General features: G+C 48.6%; 1 protein-coding gene across 1 annotated transcript; it reads left to right on the top strand.

The window, feature by feature from the left end:
• Positions 1–2,580: 2,580 nt before the first annotated feature.
• On the top strand, positions 2,581–27,499 carry Rnpep (arginyl aminopeptidase). Its single transcript, XM_006982445.4, has 11 exons — positions 2,581–3,131; positions 6,926–7,066; positions 9,992–10,140; positions 15,026–15,142; positions 15,717–15,952; positions 21,721–21,834; positions 22,647–22,759; positions 22,932–23,040; positions 24,450–24,674; positions 25,896–26,038; positions 27,042–27,499. The coding sequence occupies exons 1-11, from the start codon at positions 2,682–2,684 to the stop codon at positions 27,198–27,200; spliced, it is 1,956 nt and encodes a 651-aa protein (XP_006982507.1). The 5' UTR covers positions 2,581–2,681; the 3' UTR covers positions 27,201–27,499.

Raw genomic sequence — 27,499 nt, 5'->3', positions numbered from 1 at the left:
TGGCCGTTGATGTTTTTCCTTCTCCCCTTTATGGAGTTGGGGATGGGGTGGGGCGGGAGACGGGAAGACTGGAGGACATTTTAACACATTTGGATTTGAAGTGGAGGGGCCAAGTTTCTTGAGCCAACTTCTCGGTAAGCTTAACCAGCGCATAACACTTTACCACTATAATACTACACAGGTGCTCTGTTGTAACTGGGGTGTCACTGCTACTCAGACCTTTCACTGCCTTAAGTTAGGAAAAAAGATCCAAGCATGTAAGACCCGAGTCACAGCAATCAAGAGGCAGGTGGACTCTGAGATCGAGGCCTGCTGGTCTACATGGAGAGGTCTAGGTCAGCCAGGGCTGCATTAATGAGGCCTTGTCTCAAAGGAGAAGGGAGGGGGCGTGGGAGTATCGTTCAGTGTAAATCATTTGCCCAGCGTGTGTGAGCTCTAGACTTCATCCCAAGTACTGGGGGGAGTTTTATCTTTAGGTAGATAATGGAGATAGACAACTTCCTAACCATTGTTTTCGTTTTCCTGGAGAGACATAAGCAAGAATCTTTTCAGTATGGCTAGTACACTGTGGCCTGGCCAAAGAAACTTACCCATAGCTCCACAAGACAGAGTATCCTCTCCCTAACATGGAATATTTCTTTCTTTCTTTTTTATTTATTTATTTATTTATTTATTTATTTATTTATTTATTTATTTATTTATTTATTTATTTATTTATTTATTGGTTTTTCAAGACAGGGTTTCTCTGTGTAGTTTTGGTGCCTGTCCTGGAACTCGCTCTGTAGACCAAGCTGGCCTCGTACCCAAGTGCTGGGATTACAGGCGTGCACCACCACCACCACCACCACCACCACCACCACCACCACCACCACCAGGCCAAACACCCACCCCACCCCCGCCCACCTCACCCCTCCCCGAGCTGAGGACGAACCCAGGACTTGTGCTTGCTCTACCGCTGAACTAAATCCCCAGCCCCCTTCTTTTTGGTTTTTCAAGACAGGGTTTTTCTGTGTAACTTCTCTAACTGTCTTGGAACTCAATTTGTAGAGCAGACTGACCTGGAACTCACAGAGATCTGCCTGGCTCTGCCTCACGAGTGCTGGGATTAAAGGTGTGCGCCACCACTGGACTCCTGTTTTTATAACATTGTGAACCTTGTCACTTTCTGAGCTACCTAAATGTATGACCTTTTCTCTTCCTCTGTGACGGAAGGTTTCCATCTCTAGGAAATGGCTGTGCATCATTTCTTCATATGTGGCTACCACAGGGCACCGGCACAGAAGAGAAAATATGGCGATGCGGCTAGGTCAATAAACTGAGACACACAAGGAGAATACAAGTGACGTGTAATGAGCCCTAAGCTTTCAGTGCAGGGATGAGGGTATAGGTCGATGGCAGCCTAGGATACATAAGATTTGATCTAACATGGATAAACAAATGTTATCAAAGAGTGGTGTAATCTCAGAACTCCTCAGCCTGAGTCAGGATTGCCAGTTTGAAACCACCCTGGGCTGCATAGTAACATAATTTTTTTTAAAAAAAGTTACATATTATTTCAATAGCTAGTGAGGACTAACTAGCCCCGCCTTAATGAACTCATTTAAAAATATAAACTTTTATGAGCTCAGTGGTTAAGAGCACTGGCTGCTCTTCCAGAGGACCCGGGTTCAATTCCCAGCACCCACATGGCAGCTCACAACTGTCTGTAACTCCAGTTCCAGGGGCTCTGATGCCAGTGCACATAAAATAAGGCCGCTAAGAGCACTTGGCGAGGACCTGGTTTGGTTCCCAGCACCCAAATGGTAGTTTACAAGGCCTATAACTCCAGTTCCAGGGGACCCAACTCCCTCTTCTGGCCTCTGTGGGTACTAGGCACACACATACACACTGGCAAAACACCGATACACATACAAACTTAAAAAAAGAGGGACTGGAGAGATGACTCAGAAGTTCAGAGCACTGACTGCTCTTCCAGGGGTCCTGAGTTCCATTCCCAGCAACCACATGGTGACTCACAACCATCTATAATGAGATCTGGCGCCCTCTTCTGGTAGGAAGGCATACATGCAAGCAGAACACTATACGTAATAAATCTTTAAAAAAAGAAAGAAGTACAATGTAAAGTAGGTATAGATAGATATAATAGATATAGATATATCTGTCTATCTGTAAAATAGAACAGTTTTTGTGTGTGTGTGCTGGCACAAAATTGTAAAGATCATCATGCCTCGGGTCACAGATGATTGTTTACGAGCCGACAGGGAAATAGCATTGCAACTCTTGTTTTACAGGCAATTTGTCCAAGATGTCACACATCGTCCTAATAACTGGCCCAGTGGAGAGAGTGAGTGAGATTTCAAACACAGACCCTTCCAATCCAGGTTCCGTCCCCCGCATCCTACTGATTACTCAGAGGATGGGGGGGATCCGCAAGGGGGTCCTGGGCAAAGGACGACCCACCACGCCACCGTCCTCGGCCAGGCGGCTTAGGAACTCATGTGAAAGAGGGCTTGTGCGCTGCAAGGGAGGGGACAGTCGGTGTGGCTCAGATTTGCTAGGGGCGGTGGCCGCCCGCAGTCCGGGGGGGCGGGGCCCACGGTGGCGCGTCGCCTCGAGGCGGAGCCTGCGGGGGCCCGCGGAGCTGCTTGTCTTCCCGGCGGGTGAGCAACCGCTCCGGAGCCATGGAGAGCTGCGGACCCGGCAGCCGCGGCGGCGGCGCGGTGCGGCGGCCGCTGCACTCGGCACAGGCGGTGGACGTGGCCTCGGCCTCCAGCTTCCGCGCCTTCGAGATCCTGCACCTGCACCTGGACCTGCGGGCCGAGTTCGGGCCTCCGGGCCCGGGCCCGGGCAGCCGCGGGTTGAGCGGCACGGTGGTGCTGGAGCTGCGCTGCTTGCTGCCCGAGGGCGCCTCGGAACTACGGCTCGACTCACACAGCTGCCTGGAGGTGACGGCGGCGACGCTGCGGCGGGGGCAGCCCGGAGACCAACAGCCGATCGCGGAGCCCGTGCCATTCCACACGCAGCCCTTCTCGCACTATGGCCAGGCCCTGTGCGTGGCCTTCCCGCAGCCCTGCCGCGCCGCCGAGCGCTTCCAGCTGGAGCTCACCTACCGCGTCGGGGAGGGACCCGGGGTGAGTGCGCGCGGTGCGCGGGGGCCACAGGCCTTTCCCAGCCCTCCTGGCCAGCCTGTGGCCCTCTTGAGTCTCCCAGAGTCCCACAGCAGGAAACCTGGCCCTGTTCTGCAGCTTCCGCAGGAGATCCCCAGGCGCCGACTCTCCTCCCCCGGTGGCCGGCTCTGGATCATGGCCCCCGGGTCCCCACCCTGGGCTCGGACCTCTCCAGCCGGTGCTGTGTTCCTCCTGCCGCGCTTTCTGCCTTCCTGGCCTCTGTCTGTGGATTTGCCTCTGTCATACACGAGTTAAACCAACTCATCCGCTATCCTGTGTGTCTTTCCCGGATGAGAAACTTCACACACAAACTTTGTTTGTTTTTTATATATAATTATCCTTGATGGAGTCTGGGCGATGTTGGTTAGCTAGCTAGATGCTGACACCGTCCTTTATTGTCCTGCCGTTCTGGTTGCACAAGTTCAAACTTTCAAACTGCCCTGAAGCGTAGAGAATTATTTTTGCTTCCTCCTTTGAAATCCTGAGTTGGACTTCAAAGAATCTGAGCAAGAATGAGAATGTGTAATTAGAGTAGTCTAGGCTTTATTATAATTTAATCTTCTCTGTTGATCGGTTCTTAAGTCTTTTTTTTTTTTTTCAAGACAGGGTTTCTCTGTGTAGCTTTGAGCCTTTCCTGGATCTTGCTCTGTAGAGCAGGCTGGCCTCGAACTCACAAAGATCCTCCTGCCTCTGCCTCCCAAGTGCTGGGATTAAAGGCGTGTGCCACCACCGCCCAGCGTGGTTCTTAAGTCTTAAGGTTTTCGAGTAAGACAGATATTGGAAGGTAAGGTTAAGAGTACCCAGCGTACATTTGTAAGAGTGACAGCCTCTGACTGGGTTACAAAGTTCACCAAAGCTTTCTGCAGACTATTGGAACTTGCTTATCCAACTAGCAATTTCCCCCTTCCTCTTAGAACTGACTCAAGGAGAAGTTCCACTTCCTCCTTCTAAGGCTGGAGGAATAAAAGAGCCTCATGCTAGAACTTGTTAGGGAAACCGAAAGTCAAAATCACTTGGTGCAACCTAGCCCCAAAGGCAAAGGAAAGTCTCCTTCGGTGCCTGGAGGGCACATCCTCAGTTCCTCTGCTACATCTTGATTCCTAATTTTCACGGGGAGCTAGAAATTACACAGGATGGGAAAGTTAAACCCTCCCTAAATCTGCCCATTCTAAAGGTGGCATCCAAGGTTAAACAGACATCACAGCTGAGGCTGCTCTCTACAAAGGATTGTCCTTCGCACTGTGAGGGTCTTCACCTAAGGCGTTAGCAGGCATTCCTGTCCTTTGCAGCCATTCTGATGAGAGTTGTCACCAAGCACTGCAGCATCTTCTCCAGAATTCACCTGGTCTGTAGTGCGTACACCGTCAGGTTTCTTCATTACATCATTGTTTTCTTTTCATCATTTAAGAACAAACAAAGCAATACATATATATATGTATATGTATATACATATGTTTATATATATACACACACACATTCATGTATGTGTGTGTTAAGATATCTATATCTACACACACACACACATACATTATCCCTCCACCACCTTTGCTTATAATATGTATAATAAAGATGTGCTAGGCACTTGTGATCAAAGTGGCACTTCTCAACAAAACTGGGTCAATTTTCTTCATGTAAGTGCCTGACACCAGCCAGGCATGATGGCACATGCCAGGAGGCCCAGTACTCGGGAAGCTGAGGCAGGAGGACTGCGAGTTCAAAATAATAAAAGGCAGATTAAGAGCGTAACTGAGCAGATAGTACCCAGCTCTTAGGCATGCCCTCCACAGTTTCCGTTCCCGTTAGCTCAGTTCAGTCAGTACTGATAGACACTAGCTGACAGTACTAACCAGGCAGGCTCCACCGGCTTGACCCGCATCTCAGTTTCTTGTTTTTTGTTACTTCTTTTTCTCAGTTACTTCTTTTCTGCTTCCTGATCTCGGCCAAAGTAGCACATTGTAGCTAGCTGTGCGTCTTTGTTCTTGTTGTTGTTGGGGGGCAGGGGTAGGGTTTGACCTGTTTTGAGACAGTGTTTCTGTATATTCTGTGTAGCCTTGAACTCGCTGGAATCCTGGAACTCGCTCTGTAGACCAGGCTGGCCTCAAACTCAGATCCACCTGTCTCTGCCTCCCCAGTGCTGGGATTACAGGCGTGCGCCACTGTGCTGGGCTAGCTGTGCATCTTTGGGTTTGTCTTAGCACTGTGACGGTTTCTCAGACTTTCCCTTGTTTTTCTATGACGTTAACGATTTGGAAGTGCTGTTCAGATAAGTCATAGAATGCCCTTCTACTGGAATTTTTCAGACGTTTTCCCTGTGGCTAGGCAGGAATTGTGCACTGTAGAGGGGAAATTCAGAGGCAAAGTGCCACTTTGATCACATTGTATTGGGTCTGCATTAATGTGCCACCGGACTGACTGTGTTGGCCTCTGTTACCTACATCAGCTTTTTCTGCCATGTCTCCTCCTGCCTTCCACACTGCATCGTATTTACAGGAAGATTGGTTAAATTTATTGCACTTGGACAAAAGCAAGCAGAGAAAAACCCAACATCCAATGTGGCTTTCCTCTGCATCTTTAAAACGTCTCAGATCCTTGTTTTCGAAGCCCTTCCTTCTGCCTGCTCAGGCCTCCCTCCTGCTCAGGCCTCCCTCCTGCTCAGGCCTCCCTCCTTCTCAGGCCTCCCCCCTGCTCAGGCCTCCCTCCTGCTCAGGCCTCCCTCCTGCTCAGGCCTCCCTCCTACCAGCCTATTCGGAGCCTACGCAGTTCCCAGAGCCTACATCCAGGCCTGCCTTTCCCCACTCACCTGCTGGAGAGAGGCTTCTCTCTTCCCTTCCGACATCTGACTCTTGCTTGTCCTTAAAGGCCTAAGCAGACAATTATACTTCACCTGTGATACCTTCCTGGAACAGTGTAATCCATTCTTCAATCTTAAATGGACACACACACACACACACACACACACACACACACACACACAGTTTTACCTATGTTGTATATGATTTCCTTTTGCTAAGGGCGAATGTAAGGTTTGTCTCTTTTCATGGTAAAGCCTTAGCTTTCTTAACTAAGAGATAGCCACAGCAATCATAACCTTGGGTACTCAAAAAGGAGATCTGGAGTAACCAAGAAAACTACAGTTGTGCCTTGGAAACTGTATCTCCTGATGGTCAGAATGCCAATTTGTGATTGAATATGCTTACACTGCCGATGGGTTGTTCTGCTGGACCAGACACTAAGGTACCAACCAGGATGCCTCACCACACCTGTACTAAGGCCCCTTCTGGGCTTTTCTAAAGGACCACTGGAAAAGATACCTTAAAGGGGAAAGCCAGTCTACCCAGATATGGGAGAGAATAGGAGTTACCTTACTCCACGGATGAACTGACTGCCTCCTAAGTATTCATAAAAAGAATAGTGGGCTTGCATGTGCGACATGAAGACTGTAAAAAACAAAAACAAACGGACAACTCTTAGCTGGTTCTGCTCTTCTGTCAGCAGCGCAAAATCCTGGTTAGATTGGAAACAGTGAGGAGGACGGGATTCCTGAGATGCCATGGGTATGGCAGGGAAATGCAGTGTCTGCCCTGTAATGTGGGCATGAGACCAGGGCAGATTAAACACACAATAGGAGAGGACATTCTGGCCAGGGACAGACTGGCTGGCAGGAAGGTCTTAAGGATTACCTGAAAATGTCCCAAGTCAGCCCACTCCTGTCTCTGTTCGTGAGCTGTCTGTCCTGAAGCGCCCCTCTGTTCTCTTAGGTTTGCTGGCTGGCTCCTGAGCAGACCGCGGGAAAGAAGAGACCCTTTGTCTACACCCAGGGCCAGGCGGTGTTAAACCGCGCCTTTTTCCCTTGCTTCGACACGCCTGCAGTGAAGTGCGCGTACTCGGCTCTTGTTGAGGTAAGGTGACTTAGTGTGCTTGCTCTTGGGGTCATGAACGAGGGGGGCTCAGCAGTCAAGAGCACCTTCTGCTCCTCCAGAGGACTCGAGTTTGGTTCTTAGCACCCATATCTGGTGGCTTACAGCTGTCGATGACTGTTTCCAGGGGACCCAGCACCTCTGCCTCCACTGGCACCTTCATTTATATGCACGTATCTACACACACACACACACATACACACATACACACACGTACACACACGTACACACACACACACACACACACACACACACACACACACACACACGTGTACACACACACACATACACACACGTATACACACACACACACACACACACACACACACACACACACACGCACCTACATATAATTAAAACATAATAAAATAGGAGCTAGAGAAATGGTTCAGTGGTTAGGAGCACTGGGTGCCCCTTCAGAGGACCCAGGTTCAATTCCCATGTAGGTAAAATACCCATACACATTAAAAAAAAATCTTAAAAAAAAAAAACCCAAACAACATAATAAAATAAATGTTTTGTTTTGCTTTTTAATGTTAAAAAAAAAAAAAAAGAAGAAGCCAGGCATGGAAGTGCATGCCTGTAATCCTAGCCTTGTGAGGCAAAGGCATAAGAATCATGAGTTCTGTGTATCCTGCATATTGGGCGTTAACAGCTTAGATGCAAGATTGTAAAACGTCGGTAGTGAACTTCTGCCCTCCAGGTTTCTCCCACTGTGCTGTAAGCCTGTATTTAAGACCTCTTCCCTCCTTCAATAAACAGCATTCGGCATTTAAAAAAAAAAAACAACAAATGTATAGTAAGCTTACAGATAGAGCTCACATCTGTTTAAAAAGGACACCCCTCAAGAGTCCTAGACAGAAAGTGTATATGTATTCATATTTCTAAAGAGCAAGTCCATTGTTTAGATCTGTAATCACTCAAAGATTCATTCCTATTGTGGGAATTCTATAATACACACAAAAGTTTTTGTAAGTAAGTACTCTGTAGGCGATGCATAGTACAAATATCATTTGGGTCTAACTAGCTGCAGACGTGGGAAGTGGGTGGTGAGTATCCTAAGGGATTTCTGGTCTTAAGTAGTGTGCAGACCTACAAATTACGATACTAAAGGACGCATGACACTTAATCTATGATTCTTTGAACAATGAATTTTTTCTTTCTATTTTTGTTGATTTCTTTGTATTTATTCATTATGGGAAGGGTATGATATACGTGGCAATCAAGAACTTGCAGGAGTTGATTCTTTTCTTTCCACCGTGTGATTCCCAGAGACTGAAAGGTTTTCAGCCTCGCTAGGAACTGTTTTTACAGGCCGAGTCATATGGCTGGCCCAGCAATGTTTTTTTTTTTAAAATAAAAGTAGCTTTAAAAAAAATAGAATAAGCCGGGCGGTGGTGGCGCATGCCTTTAATCCCAGCACTTGGGAGGCAGAGGCAGGCGGATCACTGTGAATTCGAGGCCAGCCTGAGCTACAGAGTGAGTTCCAGGACAGGCACCAAAACTACACAGAGAAACCCTGTCTCAAAAAAATGACAACAACAATAGAATAAATTTTTTTTTTAAGGAAAAGAAGACTTATAAAGTGGTTCTGTTAAAAAGAAATACTTAAGAACTCAATAAAAGGAATCTAGTGCTCAATTGTCTGGAAGTAAAAGGTTAATGTTGGGATTGAACAATATTAAATTACTCTGGTCTGTTTCTGATATGGCTGAATTCTCTTAGTAGTGGTGCTCAGTTTGCTTTTTAAGGCACTGGAATTTGAGGGAGTGGAGTTTCTGGAGTAACCCTGGCTGTGTCCTGGAACTCACTCTGTAGACCAGGCTGGCCTCAAACTCAGAGATGCACCTCCCTCTGCCTCCCATGTGCTGGGATTTAAAGGTGTGTGCCACCACCTGGCTAAGGCACTGGAAATTAAAAGAAGCAACATTTATTTTCTAAGATAGTCTTTTGTATTATCTTTTTGTTACTGTGACAGATAACAAATAAACAGCTTATAAAAAAACAAACAAAAAAAGAATCATGAGTTCATGCCAGGTGGTGGTGGCGCATTCCTTTGATCCCAGCATTCAGGGGGCAGAGGCAGGTGAATCTCTGAGTTCAAGGCCATCCCGGTATACAGAGTGAGTTCCAGGACAGCCAGGACTAAACAGAGAAACCTGTCTCAAAAAAAAAAAAAAAAAAAAAAAATCATGAGTTCAATGCCAGCCTAGGCTACCCAGTCAGACCCTGTCTCAGAGAAATATAGAGACAGAGAATATAATTTCAGGCCCATCAGGTCCTGTTTTGGTTGATAAATTATTACATTGATCCAGTGTATCCGAAATCCAGAATCTGAAAAATTCTTCCCTTGTAAAGCTTTCCATCTGCAGATTTTGTTGTTTGAGACAGCATCTCACCACGTAGCCCTGGCTGGCCTGGAGCTCACTGTGTAGACCAGGCTGGCTCAGACTCTTAGAGAACCCCTGGCTCCTGAGTGCTGGTATTAAAGACAGGTGCTGCCATGCCTGGCCCATGGACAGAAATTCTACACAGTTCAAGCTCCACCAGTGTAAGGTTTTTGAAGCCTTCCTGTTCTCCGGGATGAACTCAGAGTTGTTACCATCACTGTGCAGGTTTCTGATCCTACTATTCTTCAAGTCCGTCGAAAGGACTTTTTGCCAGGCATGATAGTACATATCAAGCACTCAGAACGCAGACGGTAGGGATGGTGGGTGGTGGGGGTGGGTGGGTGGTGTCAGCTACACAGAACCGTCAGGAGTTCCAGGTCAGCCTGGTATGCACAGCAAGTTCCAGGCTAGCCAGGGCTGTGTAGCAAAATTTGGCCTCATAAAGAACAAGGCAATAGACAAACGAACAGAGGAGACTTTCCAAAGGTGAGGCCTCCTACGCTTTCTCTGTTGCCAGGTCCCAGATGGCTTCACAGCTGTGATGAGCGCGAGCACTTGGGAGAAGAGAGGTCCAAATAAGTTCTTCTTCCAGATGGACCAGCCCATCCCATCCTATCTGATAGCTTTGGCCATTGGAGATCTGGCTTCCGCTGAGGTTGGACCCAGGTAAGAAACACAGCCAGCGGGCAAGGTGGGGTTTGACCCCAGAGGCAGGGGTGACTCAGGCCCAGTGGTCCTGCTGAAGTGGCTCTTGGGACAGTGTGAATCCTGTGTCTGCTGCCTTCGGGTCCTGAGGAGGCTGGGGTCCTGAGGAGGCTGGCGGATGGTCTTGTTTTTCTCTCCTTCCTCTCCGCCCCTCCGTTTCCCCTCCCTCCATGTGCAAACCTGTTGTCTGCAAGGAGACCACCTGCCCTGCTGGCGTAGCGGCAGCTGCTGGAGCTGGAGCAGAGGCTCATGGGTAAACGCAGCTGCTCGCTGTAGTTCCAGAAGACTGATCTCGACTAGCAGCTTTTAGTATTGAGTGCCCTTCTAGCCACGGTATTATATCCCTGTGCCGAAGCTCATTTTTCTCCAGCTTTGATTTCCTTGCCTTTTTGTTTTGTTTTTCGACACAGAGTTTCTCTGTGTAGCCCTGGCTGTCCTGGAACTTGCTCCGTAGACCAGGCTAGACTCCAACTCTCAGAGATCCGCCTGCCTCTGCCTCCCGAGTGCTGGGATTAAAGGCGTGCACCAACACCGCCCAGCCTCATTGCATCTTTCTTTCTTTTCTTTTCTTTCTTTCTTTTTTTTTTTTTGTACTGTATCTTTTTAAAAAAATTTTATTTTTATTTTATGTGCATTGGTGTTTTGCCATGGGTTTCAGGTCCCCTGGAACCGGAGTTACAAGACAGTTGGGAGCAGCCATGTGGGGCCATGTGAGTGCTGGGAACTGAACCCAGGTCTTCTGGAAGAGCAATCAGTGCTCTTATCTGCTGAGCCATCTCTCCAGCTCCCTCCTTGCATTCTTTTAAAGAAAGAAAGGACTGTCCTTTCTGCCTGCTGCTGAGGCCTCAGTCTAGATGTATGTTTTGTTGTCCTGATACTAGGTAGATTTAATGGAGACAAGAAAGTATTTTGTACAGTTTCTTTCTTTTTTGAGACAGGGTTTCTCTGTGTAGTCCTGGCTGTCCTGGAACTGGCTCTGTAGACCAGGCTGGCCTCGAACTCACAGAGATCCGCCTGCCTCTGCTTCCTGAGTGCTGGGATTAAAAGCTTGTGCCGCCGCCGCCGCCGCCGCTGCCGCCGCCGCCGCCGCCACCACCCAGCTTTTATACTGTTTCTTGAGATTAAAAGCTTTGGCCATGAGCTGGGCATAGTAGCACACACACCTGTGATCCTAGCTACTAGTGATGCTGAGACAGAAAGTCTCAAGTTCAAAGCCAGCCTGGGCCATATAGAATAATGCAGCCTGTCTAAAACAAAGAGAATAAGTTTTCTCGATTTTCATATCATCTATCATCTACCTCTGCAGCTTAGTCCTGCTGTGAAAGGGGTCAAAGGTTGGATTGCAAAGCACAGGCCCCTTTCTCGGCTCTCCTGTTCCTTAGCTCTGAAGGCAGTGGTGTCTTCTATAAGATTCATTACAAGCCTCAAGGTTTTTTGTTTTTTTTTTTTTTAAGATTTATTTATTTATTACACATATAGTGTTCTATCTACATGCCAGAAGAGGGCGCCAGATCTCATTACAGATGGTTGTGAGCCACCATGTGGTTGCTGGGGATTGAACTCAGGACCTCTGGAAGAACAGCCAGTGCTCTTAACCTCTGAGCCATCTCTCCAGCCCAAGCCTCAAGTTTTTTTACAGCAAAGCTCTGCATGGCTAGTGGTATCATGAATTACATTAGTTCCTAGGTGTCAGGTAGGATAATAAGCAGGATTCTGTTGGTCCCTGCTGACAACACACACATTCAGAAAAGTGCTATTCCTCATAGTTGTTTTGATGTGCTGAGGGTCAAACCCAGGACCTTGAGCGTGCTAGATAGACCAGCACTCTAACCCTGAGCTAACCCCAGCACTACAATGCCAATCTTGAAAGAGAAGGCGTTACCCTCTTCCTAATAGACAGGGAGGTCATCTTTGAATGATGGGAAAAAGATAAGAAAAGCTATGTGGCCAGGCGGTGGTGACGCACGCCTTTAATCCCAGCACTCGGGAGGCAGAGCCAGGCGGATTTCTGTGAGTTCGAGGCCAGCCTGGGCTACCAAGTGAGTTCCAGGAAAGGCACAAAGCTACACAGAGAAACCCTGTCTCGAAAAACCAAAAAAAAAAAAAAGAAAAAGAAAAAAAAAAAAAGCTATGTGGTTTGAAGATGTGTTTGCCCTAACAAATGTTCTGTTTACCGAAGTATGAAGTAGGCAGAGGCAATAGGATCTCTGTGAGTTTGAGGCCATCCAGTGCTACACAATGAGACTCAGGTATATGAACGAATCATAATGGGAATATGACAGGTTCTAATCATATAACTGACTCAAAAGCATGTCAAACAAGGTAGTACGATCCATTTCACTGGTGATGATGATGGTTTGGGAATGTAGCTCAGCTAATAAAATGCTTGCCTTGCATGCATGAAGCCCTGGGTTTGATCCCCAACCCTGCATAAACCAGGTATGGTGGCACAGTCCTGTAATCCCAGCACTTTCAAAATGGAGGCAGGAGAATCCAAAGTTCAAGGTCCTCCTCAGCCACATAGTGATTTGGAGAACAGCCTGGGCTCCATGAAACCCTGTCTCAGAAAACAAAACAAAAAGAAGTAAGCTAATGTTGGTGACATCTCCTTCCCCTGTCTGGTGGACAGCCATTGTTCACATCCCAGGGATCTCGTGCTCTATATAGATAATATATTATATATATATTATATAGGGTCTTTTGTCACAGGATCCCTCCTATCCCAGGTGGGCCCAGGCACCACAAGAGGATACTGGGTAGAAAGTGGAGGGTGGATCCCAATGGCCCTTTTGTGGATGCTCCCTCCTAATCTTTTCCCAGACTCAGCGAGGTTGATAATATTTGTATCCATGTGAGGATAGTCAAACTGAGGCTATGACTACAGACTTACGCAAGGTTGAGGCGCAGGCCTTGGCTTCAGGGGTCCTGAATCCTGGTGTCAGCCCATCCTTGGAGCCGTAACTGGCTCTCTCAGCCCTGACTTTTTGCTCGACTGTGTCTTCTTGATGGTGATGGTGCTTCTCCCTCCTCACCTGTTTTCCTGTCTTTACACTTTGGTTGGTTGATTGAGACAGGATCTTCCTGTGTACCCCAGCCTGTTCTCCAGCTCTCAATCCTCCTGCCTCAGCCTCCCCAATGCTGGGATTAAAGGGCCAGCAAGATAGCTCATTGGGTAATGGTGCTTGGCACCAAGCCTGATAATCTGAGCTCAATCCTTGGGACCTCCACGGTAGAACTTGAGGACTCCCCCACGCACATTGTGCAGAGCACATGTGTGCATGGCACATACATATCATACATTCACATAAATAAACATAATAAAAATGTAAATGCTAGTATTATAAATGTATACCACCTTTCTCACTGTTTCTCATTTTTTATGAAAAATTCAAATTATAAAAACTTGAAGGGACCATATGTTGAACATTGTAAACACACCTGTTTTGTCATACTAATTTTATTTATACATGGGCTTGTTTTTGTTTATCCTGGGTCATTTTTAATTTTTAAAATTACATAATTACATTTACTTTTGTTGTTTTGGTTTTGGTTTTTGTTTGTTTGTTTTTTGAGACTGGGTTTCTCCATGTAGTTTTTTTGGTGCCTGTCCTGGATCTCGCTCTGTAAACCAGGCTGGCCTCGAACTCACAGAGATCCGCCTGGCTCTGCCTCCTGAGTGCTGGAATTAAAGACATGCACTACCACTGCCCTGCTACATTTACATTTATTTGTGTATGTTTATGTGTGCATGTGTGAGCCATCTCTCTGGCCCTGTTCTAAACCTTTTAAAGGTGAGGACATCATAGTGCCCTCTGAGGAATAAAGCCCATTCTAGCTATGAAGTAAAATCACAAAACCATTTGGCACCTAAAAGAACTGGCAACTTTCCCATTAATATTGATAGGTTTCTCTCAGAAGACTGTTTTTTTTTTTAAAGATCTATTTATTTATTTAATGTGCACTGGTGTTTTGTGTGTATATACTCTGTGTGAGGGTGTTGGATACCCTCAAACTGGAGTTACAGACAGTGGTGAGCTGCCATGTGGGTGCTGAGAACTGAACCTGGGTCCTCTGGAAGAGCAGCCAGTGCTCTTAACCACTGAGTCATCTCTCCAGCCCCTCAGAAGACAAATTTTAATTCCAGAGATTCTGTTATCAGGTTTGTGTGTGAGAGAGAGAAGGGGGGGGGGTCTCATTGTGTAGCCCTGTCTGGCTTCCCTGGAACTCTCCATGTAGCCCAGGCTGGCCTGGAACTCACAGAGGTGTACCTTCCTCTGCCTCCCAAGTGCTGGAATTGAAAGGGTGTACCACCCCCACCCCCAACTATTATCAGAATTCTTTCATCTATCCTGTAAGAAGAAGGAAAGTAATTGCATCATGTTATAAAGGCCTCGTATATATTCCACCCTTTTTAGCTGCTATTGTTTTGTTTTGTTTTGTTTGGAATAGGTTCTCACTCTATAGCCCTAGCTGCCTTGGAACTCTCAGCAATCCTCCTGCTTCAGCTTCTTCAGTGCTGAAATTATGGACCCGATTCATATATATTCTGTTATTTCGTCTTCACTTTTGCAGCATTGCATTCGGTGTGGAAGCCATGGACTTCATGTCCTGTTGCCTAGCGGGGCTGACTGGCACCTCCCCAAGGCGATCTTCGAGTCTCATACCCAGGCATGATGAGCAGGCTTTTGGGGTTAAGCAAAGGGTGATCTGGCCTCTCCTGTCTGCGTGGCCGGCCACGTGGCCACATTGCATTGGCTCAGATATGGGAGCCAGGACGGTGTCCTACAGGTGGTTCATGTGGCTGCCACGGCGTTCTCTAAGCATTCTTCTGCCTCTCTGTGCTTAGGAGCCGGGTGTGGGCAGAGCCCTGCCTCCTTGAAGATGCCAAGAAGGAGTACAATGGGGTGATAGAAGAATTTCTGGCAACGGGAGAGAAGCTTTTCGGACCCTATGTTTGGGGAAGGTGTGGTATCGGTGAACAGATGGGTTTTGTGAAACTGAGTAGCTGTTTCCCACATTTCTGGGGCTGCTTCCCTTCCTTCCGTCTCCCAGAGCAAGGCTTTCCAACCCCAGAAACACTGGGCGGGAGGAAGCCAAGAGGGAGGGACGAGCCAGGCTCCAAGTGGGGGCTTTGTTAGAAAGGACCTGGGAGGGATGGTCTTTGAAGTGGGAGAGAGGTGGGAGAGTGGAGAAGGCCAGGGCCTCTGTGACCATGCCCTTCCCCTGTGCGGGAGGTTACTTTAACATCTTCAAGCTGCGGGCTTGAAGATACAGGCCGGGCTTTGTGACCCCTCCAGTGAGGTGAGTATGAGGGAGCTGAGCGCATGCTCACACTTTTAAAGGCAGCATGCTCATGGAGGCGGACACCGAGGCAGGGAAGCTTCCCGGGAAGGACCCCGAGGCCCAGGCTTCGTTTTCAGTGCTGGGCCTGAGGTTGATTCTGTCGCTTTAGTGGCCGCAGCCCTGGATCTCTGAGGCCGGGGAGGTGAGGTCTGCTCTGGAGTCAGGGCCTCCTGTGACCTCCAGTTTCTTGGCAGGTATGACTTGCTCTTCATGCCACCGTCCTTTCCGTTTGGAGGAATGGAGAACCCTTGTCTGACCTTTGTCACCCCCTGCCTGCTGGCAGGGGACCGCTCCTTAGCGGATGTCATCATCCATGAGATCTCTCACAGTTGGTTTGGGAACCTGGTCACCAATGCCAACTGGGGGGAGTTCTGGCTCAACGAAGGCTTCACCATGTATGCCCAGAGGAGGATCTCCACCATCCTGTTTGGTAAGGCGCCATCCTTCCAAGTACCTGGCCCCATTCTTTTATTCTTTTTTCTTTTAATTTGATGTGCACTGGTGTTTTGCCTGCATGAATGTCTGTGTAAGGGTGTCAGATCCCCTGGAAGTGTAGTTACAGACAGTGGTGAGCTGCCATGTGGGTGCTGGGAATTGAACCCAGGTCTTCTGAAAGAACAACCAGTGCTCTTAACTGCTGAGCCATCTCTCCAGCCCCATCCGGGCCCCCTTCTTAGTGCCATCTGCTCGTGTGGTTTCACCGTGTAGGTGGGCATTGAAGGAGGAGGGACTTAGGCACAAATCTCAGGGGATAGACCATCAAGGGTTAAACCTACTTGGAGACTTTTTATTTTTATTTATCTTTTATTTTATGAGTGCTCTATCTGCATGTACACCTTTACGCCAGAAGAGGGCATCAGATCCCACTATAGATGGTTGTGAGCCACCCTGTGGTTGCTGGAAATTGAACTCAGCACCTCTGGAAGGGCAGCCAGTGCTCTTAACCGCTGAGCCATCTCTCCAGCCTGGAAACTGTTTTTAAATTAGAAATTCCTGTTCCACTTTGTGTCCCACTGCAAGCATTGTGGTTTAAACTGACTGACTGGATTAATGGGTGAGTTGGCAATGAAAATACTCTCTACACTGGGGTCACACTGGATGCCAAAGTGTCCCCAGGAGACACAGCTCCTAGGTGAGAGTACCCAGCGTCATTTACCCCAGATGGCTGGTTGATTGATGAGTGAAACATAAAGTCGTGATCATCACTGGTTGCCATGCTACGTGTGACCCGGGCTCCCTCTCTTTGTCTTAGTGACAGGGTCTCACATATTCCAGGCTGACCTCAAACTCCCTCTGTAGTCATAGACAAGCCTCGAACCCAAGGCTTCCTGAGCCTCTGCTGAGTCATGTGCCCGGCCATACATGTGCTGAAAGAAAAGAGACCAAAGCTTTTCTGCTGTCTCATTAGTGAATTGGTAAGAGGCTTCTGTCTATCATATGCTCCAAGTGGTAGAACATTTATTATTATGTTTAAACAAGATCTGTGTGGCGTGTGTGGACAAGCACAGGAAGGAAAAGAAATTCCATCTGTAATTTCAGTGTTCAGGACCATCAAAGAGGATTCTATTTCCTTTTCTCTATTTTCTTTTTCTTTTTTCTTCACGTATGCTTTAAAAATTGTATGTAGGGATGTGTGTCTGCCTGTGGGTCCCTGCACTCAAGAACAAGTGCCCTTGGGGATCAGAGGCATCTGGAGTTAGTCAGCTGTGAGCTGCCTGAGGTGGGTGCTGGGAACCAAACCCGAGTCCTCTAGAAGACCAGAAAGTACTGCTGAGCCGTCTCTCCGCCCCTTTTCATTTTTGTTTTGTTTTTATTGGTTGTTGTTGTTATTTGAGACAGACCTCACAGGGGGCTGGTCTTGAGTTCACATAGACCACCTATCTGCCTGCCTTTGCCTCCTGAGTTCTGGGATGAAAGATGAAAGGCATCTGTGAACCATGATACCCAGCACTTTGGGGCTTTTTTTTTTTTTTAATTTTTTATGTTAGTATCTCTTATAACATAGGCTGGCCTTAAACTCAGTGTTACCTAAATCTAGGATAGTTTGATTTTAGTTATTTAATTATTGTTCGTATGGTGTGTATGTGGGGGCGCATACATGCCATGGTGTGTGTGGGGGGGGCGTTAGAGGACAGTTTTGAGGAGTCGCTTCTCTCCTTCCACCTTTTTGTGGGTCACAGGGATTGAACTTAGGCCATCAGGCTCATGTACTTTATGCACTAGCCATCTTTCTGGTCCCTTGGTTTAAAAAACGTAATTCCTCTCGATCTGTCTTGCTCTGCCTCTCTCTGCGTTTGCGTGTACGTGTGTTCACGCACCAGGGTGAGTCAGGTGACAACTTGTGGGAGTGGTGTGGCCAGCCAGGACACGGGAAAACTTCCAGCTACAGAGTGGGTTCTCTCTTTCCACCATGGAGGGCCCTGGGCTCAAACTCAGGTTGTCAAGTGTAGTGTTAAGCCTCCCCTACCTGCTCAGCCATCTTGCTGACCCTAATTCCAGAATACGTCAGTCATCCCCAGACAACTTTGATGTCCATGAGCTGTCAATTCTCATTTGCCACTCCCTCAAGCCCCTAGCAACTACTAGTCTACTTTCTTTTTTTCTCTTCTATTTATTTATTTGTTTATTTGTTTTCACATAATATGAGGAAATTTAATGCACTTCCATATCATAGTCCATCACTGAAGGAGGTCAGGACAGGAACTCAAGCAGGGCAGGAACCTGGAGGCTGCTGCAGAGGTCATGGAGGGCTGCTGCTTACTGGCTTGCTCAGCCTGTAAGGTGTGAACCATGATGCCCAGCACTTTGGGGCTTTTTTGAGCCAGGTCTTGGGCTGAGGACATGGTTCATTAGTTCGGTTGGGGAAGTGCTTGCCTGGCATGCACAAAGCCCTGTGTTCAGCCTCCAGAACTGTGGTGATGGGGGTTGGGATCAGGCAAGATCTTGCTGTGTGAGGCTCTTCTGGTCTGGAACTCACTATGTAGAACAGGTCAGATCACAGCAATCCTCCTGCCTCTACCCCCTAAATGCTGGGATAAGAGATGTGTGCCATTGTGCCCAGCTCACTTCCTATATATAAATATGAAAGATCAAACGTCTATGGGTTTTGTTGGTTTGTTATTATTTTAGGACAGTGTCTCACTCTGCATCCTTTGCTGGCCTGGGAACTCACTATATAGACCAGCGATTTACCTGCCTCTGCCTCCTGAGGGCTGGAATTAAAGACATATGCTGTATCATTCCTGAGTCACATCTATGGTTTTAAACCATAATAATATATTTTTTATATAGGAAGATTTTTTTTTAAGATTTATTATTTATTATGTATGCAGTGTTCTGCCTGCATGTGTCCCTGCAGGCCAGAAGAGGGCGCCCGATCTCATTACAGATGGTTGTGAGCCACCATGTGGTTGCTGGGAATTGAACTCAGGACCCCTGGAAGAGCAGCCAGGGATCTTAACCATCGAGCCATCTCTCCAGCTCCCATAATAATGTTTTTAAAAATTTTAATTTGCACCAGGTGTAGTGGAGCACGCCTTTAATCTCAGCACTTGGGAGGCAGAGGCAGGCAGATCTCTGAGTCTGAGGCCAGCCCAGTCTACAAAGCAAGTTCTAGGACAGCCCGAGCTGTTATACGGAGAAACCCTGTCTTGGAAGAAAAAAAAATTCTTTTTATTCACAAAAATTAAATAAAAGCATTAAAGAAAAAAAGAATTTAATACATTCATTAAATTTAATTGAGTTTGGGCTAATAATAAATTTGGTGGAGTGATTGCCTAACATGCACAAGGCCTTGGGTTTGATCCTCAGCACTCAGTGTGTGTGTGTGGGGGGGGGGGAACCACGCAGGGGCAGGTAATAGAGTTCAGTAGCTCAGTGGCTGAGTCCTTGCCTAATATGTACATGTCTCTGGGTTCTGTCCCAGGTATAAAACTAGGCACTATGGTGCATGCCTGCAATCTCCACACTCAAAAGGTAGGGCAGAAGGCTAAGGTTAGTGAGTGAGGCCAGCCTGGGCTACACAAGACCCTGTTTCAAAAAGAAGAGAATAAAGAAGTATTTTGCTGTTATTGTTATTGTTTTATTTTTTGTTTTTTGAGACAGGGGTTCTCCGTGTAGTTTCGGTGCCTGTCCTGGATCTCATTCTGTAGTCCAGGCTGGCCTTGAACTCACAGAGATTCACCTAACTCTGCCTCCTGAGTGCTGGGACTAAAGGCATAAAGACTTTTAGTGTGCTTTATCTTTTACTTGCCAAAATGTTTGAACAGAGTTGTATTCTTATTCAAAGTATACAGAGCAAGATTTTGTTTGTGAATGTCTTCGTCAGCCACTAAGAATCCTGTGGCAAACCAGACATGGTGACTCACACTTTTGCACCCTCAGCACTGGGAATTAAAGCAGGAAGGTCACAAGTTTGAGGCCAGCCTGGGTTGTCTAGCAAGACCCTGTCTTTAAAGTGGGGGGAGGGGGTTGGAGAGATACCTCAGTGGTTAAGAGCACTGACTGCTCTTCCAGAGGTCCTGAGTTCAATTCTCAGGACCCACATGGCGGCTCACAACTGTCTGATGCCCTCTTCTGGTGTGCAGAGGTACATGCAAATGAAGTATCCATATATACTTAAAGGAGAGAGAGAGAGAGAGAGAGAGAGAGAGAGAGAGAGAGAGAGAGAGAGAGAGAGAGAGAAAGAAAGAACAATCTGGACAGGGTGTCAGACCTCTGACTTCAAGGCCAGCATGGGTCACACAGTGAGTTTAGCTCACCAGAGCTAAAGTACTAGAATCCAATGGTACAACTTTGATTTTCCCATTATGCAGAAGAAAAAACTGAGGCTCAGAGTCAGAACCTGTGGTAAGTGGCAGAGTTGAAGTGTGTGTGCACTCATGTGCACGTGCCCAGTGTTTGTGTGGAAGCCAAAGGACAGCTTTCTGGAGTTAGTTCTCTCTGTCATGAATCTTGGTGACCGATTGCAGGTGATAGGGTTTGGTGACAGGCACCCTTACCCCTTGAACCACGCCCCTGGCTCCCGAGTTACTGTCCTTTTTTGTTTGTTTGTTTCTGGTTTTTTTTTTTTTTTTTTTTTTTTTTTTTTTTTTTTTTTTTTTTTGAGACAGGGTTTCTCTGTGTAGCTTTGCGCCTTTTCCTGGAACTCACTTGGTAGCCCAGGCTGGCCTCGAACTCACAGAGATCCGCCTGGCTCTACCTCTCAAGTGCTAGGATTAAAGGCGTGCACCACCACCACCACCACCACCACCACCACCACCACCACCACCACCACCGCCCAGCTCGAGTTACTGTCTTTAAAGCCAGGAGAAAACTTAAAAGATGCTTAATTCTTTTTCTTTGCTTTCCTATCCCCTCCCCCAACCCCTCTGAGACAGGGTTTCTCTGTGTAGCCCTGGCTGTCTTGGAACTCACTCTGTAGACCAGGCTGGCCTCGAATTCACAGAGATCCACCTGGCTCTACCTTTCAAGTGCTGGGATTAAAGGTGTGCGCCACCACCGCCCAGCTTCTTTTCTTTTTTTGGACAGGGTCTCACTATATAACCCTGGATGGCCTGGAACTTACTACTATGTAGACCAGGCTGGCCTCAAACTCACAGAGAGCTACCTGCCTCTGTCTCCCTGGAGCAGGATGAGAAAAGGCCTGTGCCACCATACCCACCCAGCCTAGACGCTTAAGGTTTTTGAAGGTGACAGTTTCTTTTCTGCGACAGGATCATCAGAGGAAAAATATTTTAAGTTTCACAGAAACCAAATTGTTACCTGAAAATAAAAATACATTCCTGCCGGGCGGTGGTGGCGCACGCCTTTAATCCCAACACTTAGGAAGCAGAGCCAGGCAGATCTCTGTGAGTTCAAGACCAGCCTGGTCTACAGAGCGAGCTCCAGAACAGGCACCAAAGCTACACAGAGAAACCCTGTCTCGAAAAACCAAAACCAAACAAACAAACAAACAAAAAAATTCCTGTAGACAAAGAAAAGCTCCCCTAGTGTTTGTGGGAAAGACCCACAGGTCAGGTTAACCAAACCTCTGTAGCTCAGAACGCCCAAGAGCTAGAGGCTGAGTCTCCTTGTTCCGTGACACCCTGGGAGGTAATGCCTTTGAGCCTCAGACCCCGAGGAGACAGACAGCACAGCGCCTCCGTCAGGAGAACGTGGGCCTGGTGAACGTGGGGTCTGTGGTTTGTCTTTGGCCAGGAGCTGCTTACACCTGCTTGGAGGCCGCAACAGGACGAGCTCTGCTTCGGCAGCACATGGACGTCTCCGGAGAGGAAAACCCGCTCAACAAGCTGCGGGTGAAGATTGAACCAGGTCCAGAAGGCTCCTCTGTCTCCCCCCTCCAATAAATTACGCTCGGAGCCCCAAGTTAGTCCGAGCCACCTGCTGGAATGCTTTCTTGGAGGAGTGGGCCACTGGGGTGCTCTGGCCATCCCCGATCCGCAGGCTGGCTGGGCCCAACATTTCAGCCACTGAGTTCTGCATGACAAGCCCGTTGCTCTCCCGTTCCTTTTTATTGTTCTCTCCTAAGTGAGGCTTCTGAAGAGCGTTAGCCTCATTTTACAGATGACAGGCCCAGAAGCAGGCAAGTCCAGTGATTTGCCCAAGGTCATGCACCTGTCAGCTCAGAACTTCCTGCTTTCTACCATTTTTTTCTTCAGTTTCATGTATGACTAACCTAAAATCCTTTTGTGCAACTGAAGCTTGTGTTCTTTGGTGCCACCTGACTGTAAAACAAACTTCTTGTACCCTGGTAATTAGCTCTCGTCTAGGACAGTTGTTAAAACTACGCCCGAGAGGTTGGCTGTGTAGATGGTGACCAACAGGACTTGAAAAGCCTGAGCCTGTTCAGCCCTAAGAGTTAGTTGAAGGCCCTGTCCAAGGAAATGCGCCAGCCCCTTTGAACCACGGGTCTCCCTGGCCTTTTCTTAGATCCATAGTTACTGGCCCTCTGCTTTTACCTTTGAAGTGCTGTGGGAGACCCTTGGCGACCTGGAAACCTTGGCTGTACCTGGGAGAGGTGTAGTCTGAGCAATTCCAACAGTTAGCCTGTAATCGGAGGCCGGAGGTGCTTATACAAGAGGTGCTTACGAACACTCAGCCCTGTCTCCTCTCTCCTCTGCCAGGTGTTGACCCCGATGACACCTACAATGAGACCCCCTACGAGAAAGGGTACTGCTTTGTCTCGTACCTGGCCCACCTGGTGGGCGATCAGGATCGGTTTGACAAGTTTCTCAAGGTACAGTCAACTCTCCACGAGGGGAGAGAGACAAGGAGCAGATAAAGCGCTGGGACAGAGTGCAGGGGTGGAGGCAGGGGCACCAGAGGTAAGGGTCAGAGAGGGCCTGAGAGATGGGGGGGGTCTGCTCCCCAGGGTGGCCACAGAGGCTAAACCACCTTCCTCCTCACAGGCCTATGTAGATGAGTTTAAATTCCAAAGTATCATGGCTGAAGATTTTCTGGAATTCTACCTCGAGTATTTCCCTGAGCTGAAGGAGAAGGGAGTAGATTCCATTCCAGGTAAGCAGGGGAACTGGACTGCTGACTTCCAAGACGCAGCAGAGAATGAGCAAGGTGAGGTGGGAAACCATCAAGTCATGGGTTCCACGTTCAAGCAGCATTTGGAGAGCCAGCCCGGGACCCCAGGCTCCGGTCCACAGAATGACTCGCGGTGGGGCTGGCGTAGAGTTCCAGGGTCGTGCACAGACAGGCCCTGGGCTCAACCCCCAGAAAGAGGGAGTTGGCAATGTAGCTCAGTTGGTAGGGCACTTGCAGGTCATGTATGAGGACCTGGGTTTGACCCCCAGCACTGAAACACAAAAGCAAATGTTTTTAAGCTGAAGTTAAGCACTTCAGAGCCTGAGGCAGCCGACGGCCATAACTTTAAGGGCAGTTTGGGTTACATGATGAGTTAAGTCAAAACAGAAAGTCAAAAAAATTGGGGCGTGGGTGTGACCCCATCACTTGGGAGGTAGGGACAAGAGGACCAGGATTGAGAAGCCACCCTTGGCTACAGTGAGTCCACAGCCAGTATGGGCTACGTGAGACCCTGTCTCAGGAAGAAAGAGAAACAGAGACAGGCTGACTTCTTGGTTCTTGCCAGAGGGCTGTTGTGACCTCTGCTGCCCAAATCAGAAGCAGGAGAGCACCAGGGGCCGTCACCTCTGCCCTGAGCTCTCGGTGAGGGCTCCTTAGGCCCTGTGAGCAAGGGGAATCCTGGCAGCCTCTCTGATGTCAGCCAGGAAGGCACTGACTGCTTCCTCCATGAACAGAGAGGATGGCCTCGCTGTGACCCAGACAGGCCGTGAGACACACCCCTTGTCGGGATGTGAACTCTGAATCACTCTGGTTGGTTTGGTAAATCGGTTTCTGTCTCGGTAGCACTGGGTTGTTGGTTGGAGGCCCAAATTTCAAGGTCATGAGACTCTGACGAACAATAGTTAATAATTACTGAGTGCTTACTATGCGCCAGGCCGTGCACTAAGCTTTTAATGTGTATTTGCTCATTTAATCTACGACTGTCAACTAAGGTAGGGCCGAGCACCCCCCATTTTACAAACAACTGAGGCGCCAGATAGTTAAAGCAGCGCTGGGATGGGAAGCCAGGCAGCTCAGGCTTGGGGCCCTGGTGCGAATGCACTGCGCCACTGTGATGGGGAGGAAAGCGGGACCTGGACTACAATCAGGAGCTCGTCTATCACCTGGTGACAGAACGTTGCTTTTCAAGCAAGCAGCATTTCACAGTAGAAGCAGGCATGGTCTAGTCTTACTGTGGCAGCCTCCAGATGCTGTCCATCCGGCTGGGGCAAGTGACACCAAGTATGGGGTGATTTAGGATGGGAGATGGGCTTGCAAGCCCAGGGAACTGCTTTGGGCGTGTTGACTGGTAGGAGAGTTGTGACAGTGTCTTCTTTTCTTTTACCCACGAGGCTTTGAGTTTGATCGATGGCTGAACACCCCTGGCTGGCCCCCCTACCTCCCTGACCTCTCCCCTGGGGACTCACTCATGAAGCCAGCTGAAGAGCTGGCTGAGCTGTGGGTGACCTCAGAGCTGGACATGCAAGCCATTGAAGCTGTATCCATCTCTACCTGGAAGACCTACCAGCTTGTCTACTTCCTAGACAAGATCCTGCAGAAGTCCCCTCTCCCACCCGGTAAGGACAGTGGCTTACCTCCTTACCATGCTGAAGCCAGGCTTCTTGGGTGCAGAGCTTCATGTCAGAGGCCAGAGCGAGAGTCAGAAGGGATAGTGCCTCGAAGTGGCTCCAGTGTAGAAGGGAGGCTGATACCTCACAAGAATACCTCATCAGAACAGCACAGGACAACATACCAGTGCCACCGGGAACAGATTAACAAAGCCTGGCATTCATCAGGCTCCAGGTCCTGCAGGGTACTGCATAAACTGTCTCTATTGGACCATTTAATCTCAGGATTACTCTGTGATTGGGATGCTGTGATCTTAAACCCAGGTGATAGAGATGACATCAGAAAGGCACCAATAACCCGCACAACAGTAAATGATTGGCCTAGGATTGGAGCCTAGTCATCCAAACCCTTTTTCACTTAAAAATTAAAGATGTATTTTTACTTAAGAGTATGTGTGTCTATCTGTCCCATGTCTGTGGGTACCTGCAGAGGCCAGAAAAGGTGTTGGATCCCCTCGAGCTGTGGTTACAGGTGGTTGTGAGCCATCTGGTGTGAAGGTTGGTACTGAACGCAGCTCCTCTGGAAGAGCAGCAAGCACTCTTAACCTCTGAGCCGTCTCTCCAGCCCCTCACCTCCTCCACTGGATGCTTTGTTGTTGTTTGGTCAGAAATAATAGTCATCAAATCCCCGTGATTGGCGCCTTTTAGTACATAGGGGTTTTCATCCTCAGAAAAATTAACTGGCCGGGTGTTGGTGGCGCACACCTTTAATCCCAGCACTCGGGAGGCAGAGCCAGGCGGATCTCTGTGAGTTCAAGGCCAGCCTGGGCTACCAAGTGAGCTCCAGGAAAGGCGCAAAGCTATGCAGAGAAACCCTGTCTCGAAAAACCAAAAAAAAAAAAATTTACTGAACATACTCAGATTTCAAAGTTGGATCCAAATGTATTAGCACAATGGTAGGAGAGAACGTGAGGGAAAGAGCAGGAAGTTCAGAGTGAAATTAAGGGGTGTCTTAGAGGAGAGCCTTAGAAATTGAGGTGCATGTGGTACTAGAGTATCCCCGAGCCAGATACAGGGGCAGGATGGATGGTAAAGGTCGCTGGTAAGGGAACCTCACTGTTTCCTCCAGTGCTTCCGGAGAGCAGGAGGACAGACACTCAGTGGCGCTGACAATGAGCCTTCTGGGCTCCTCAGTTGGCCGGTAAGAACCCATTGCTTTCTCTTTTCTAGGGAATGTGAAGACGCTTGGAGAGACATACCCAAAGATCTCCAATGCCCGGAATGCTGAGTTACGGCTCCGATGGGGCCAGATCATCCTTAAGAATGACCACCAAGAAGAGTTCTGGAAAGTGAAGGAGTTCTTGCAGAGCCAGGTGGGTAATTTCATCTCTGGTCCCCTCGTGGACAGGCTGTGGACCTCCGTTATCATACCTGAGGTCTTCCTGCAGGCCTGCGAGAGGCCTGTGGGTCTGCCCTTCAGAGGAAGTGGGGCCTGGCCTCTGAAGGACCTCCTGATCACACCAGTGTTGGTGTGATTCCCCGAGGCTGTGTCCTGGGGGAAGAGAAGTTTCCAGGCTTGAGGAGCCTCTTTGGAGATGAGCTGGTGAAGCCGAAGGGGATGAAGGCAGTTAGAGCTAACCCGAAACTGGGAAAAGGGAACTGGGTAATGTGAGGGCTGGTCATACAAAAGGACAAATTAGGTGAGTGAGGCGCTAGGTCCCTGCTCTCCGGAGGAGTTCTGGGACTTGGTAGCAGTTCAGACACCAGTGGATCCCCATGAGAGCGCCCTTTAGGGCACAAGGCTCTCGTGATAAACTGAACATCCTCCGACTCCAGAGCAGTGAGGGACCGATCGGATCCAAAGCAATGCCCAGGTGACTTCCTCTGTCGTGCAGTCTGTGTGAAGGGCGAGCCAGAAGTCTGTGGGAGGTTCTCTGAGCCCTCTGACCGCTTGCCAAGCCTCTGGGGCTCGGGAGCTTGCCACTCAGCTGCCGTACAGTTATGTGAATTTGACTCGCGGGGATCTGGCTTCATTGTAGCTGGGCCTTACATGACCCTGGTTTTTGGCCGTCATTACCTCGATGACTAACTGCCTCCAGCTTTCCAAAAGTTTGCAGTCCCGTTGTGTCCACCCAGCTCATTCGTTTGGTACTTGTAAATGGTCCCTTGTTGCCATGATTTGGGGTTCATGCTGATCATTCTCCATCCCCTAGAAGATGCCAGAACCCGTCCTTCCAAAATCTGACAGAGAGGCACTTCATTCCCGCTCTGACCCCCACATCCCCATTGTCCTCAGACCATGGCTGCTGTCGGGGGAGGAGGGCTGGGCAGACCACTAAGCAAGCTGCTGAGGAGAGGCGTCTGTGCTTCTTACAGGGGAAGCAGAAGTACACGCTCCCACTGTACCACGCCATGATGGGCGGCAGCGAGACGGCCCGGACCCTCGCCAAGGACACCTTTGAGGCCACCGCTTCCCAGCTCCACAGCAACGTGGTCAACTACATCAAGCAGATCCTGACGCCCAAGGGCAGTTAGAGGCTCACGTGGGTGGTCTCTGCCTCGTGGGCCTCACAGGCTTTCTGAAGAGTTGTTCCTAACCAAACTTGAGTTCTCAAGTCAGTGTCCTGCAGTTTCTGTTCTCTTGGATCACCTGGCTGTTCTCTGGGCTTAGGTGTTACGACACTTGGGTCTCTGCCCCGGTGGGGAACTTCTTTCTGGTCCGGGGAGTCCTGAGGCTAGAAGGCCTCCCCATGCTCCCTACAGCCCGGGCTGCAGAGAGTAAAATTTCATTCTTTGTCTTTTCAAATAAATGTTTTTAAGCAAGAAGTAGATAA

The sequence above is a fragment of the Peromyscus maniculatus genome, chromosome 11 (genome assembly GCF_049852395.1).
Source record: "Peromyscus maniculatus bairdii isolate BWxNUB_F1_BW_parent chromosome 11, HU_Pman_BW_mat_3.1, whole genome shotgun sequence".
Lineage (NCBI taxonomy): Eukaryota > Metazoa > Chordata > Mammalia > Rodentia > Cricetidae > Peromyscus > Peromyscus maniculatus.
The sequence above is the reverse complement of the archived record's forward strand: the minus strand, read 5'-3'. Positions and strand labels throughout refer to the sequence as shown.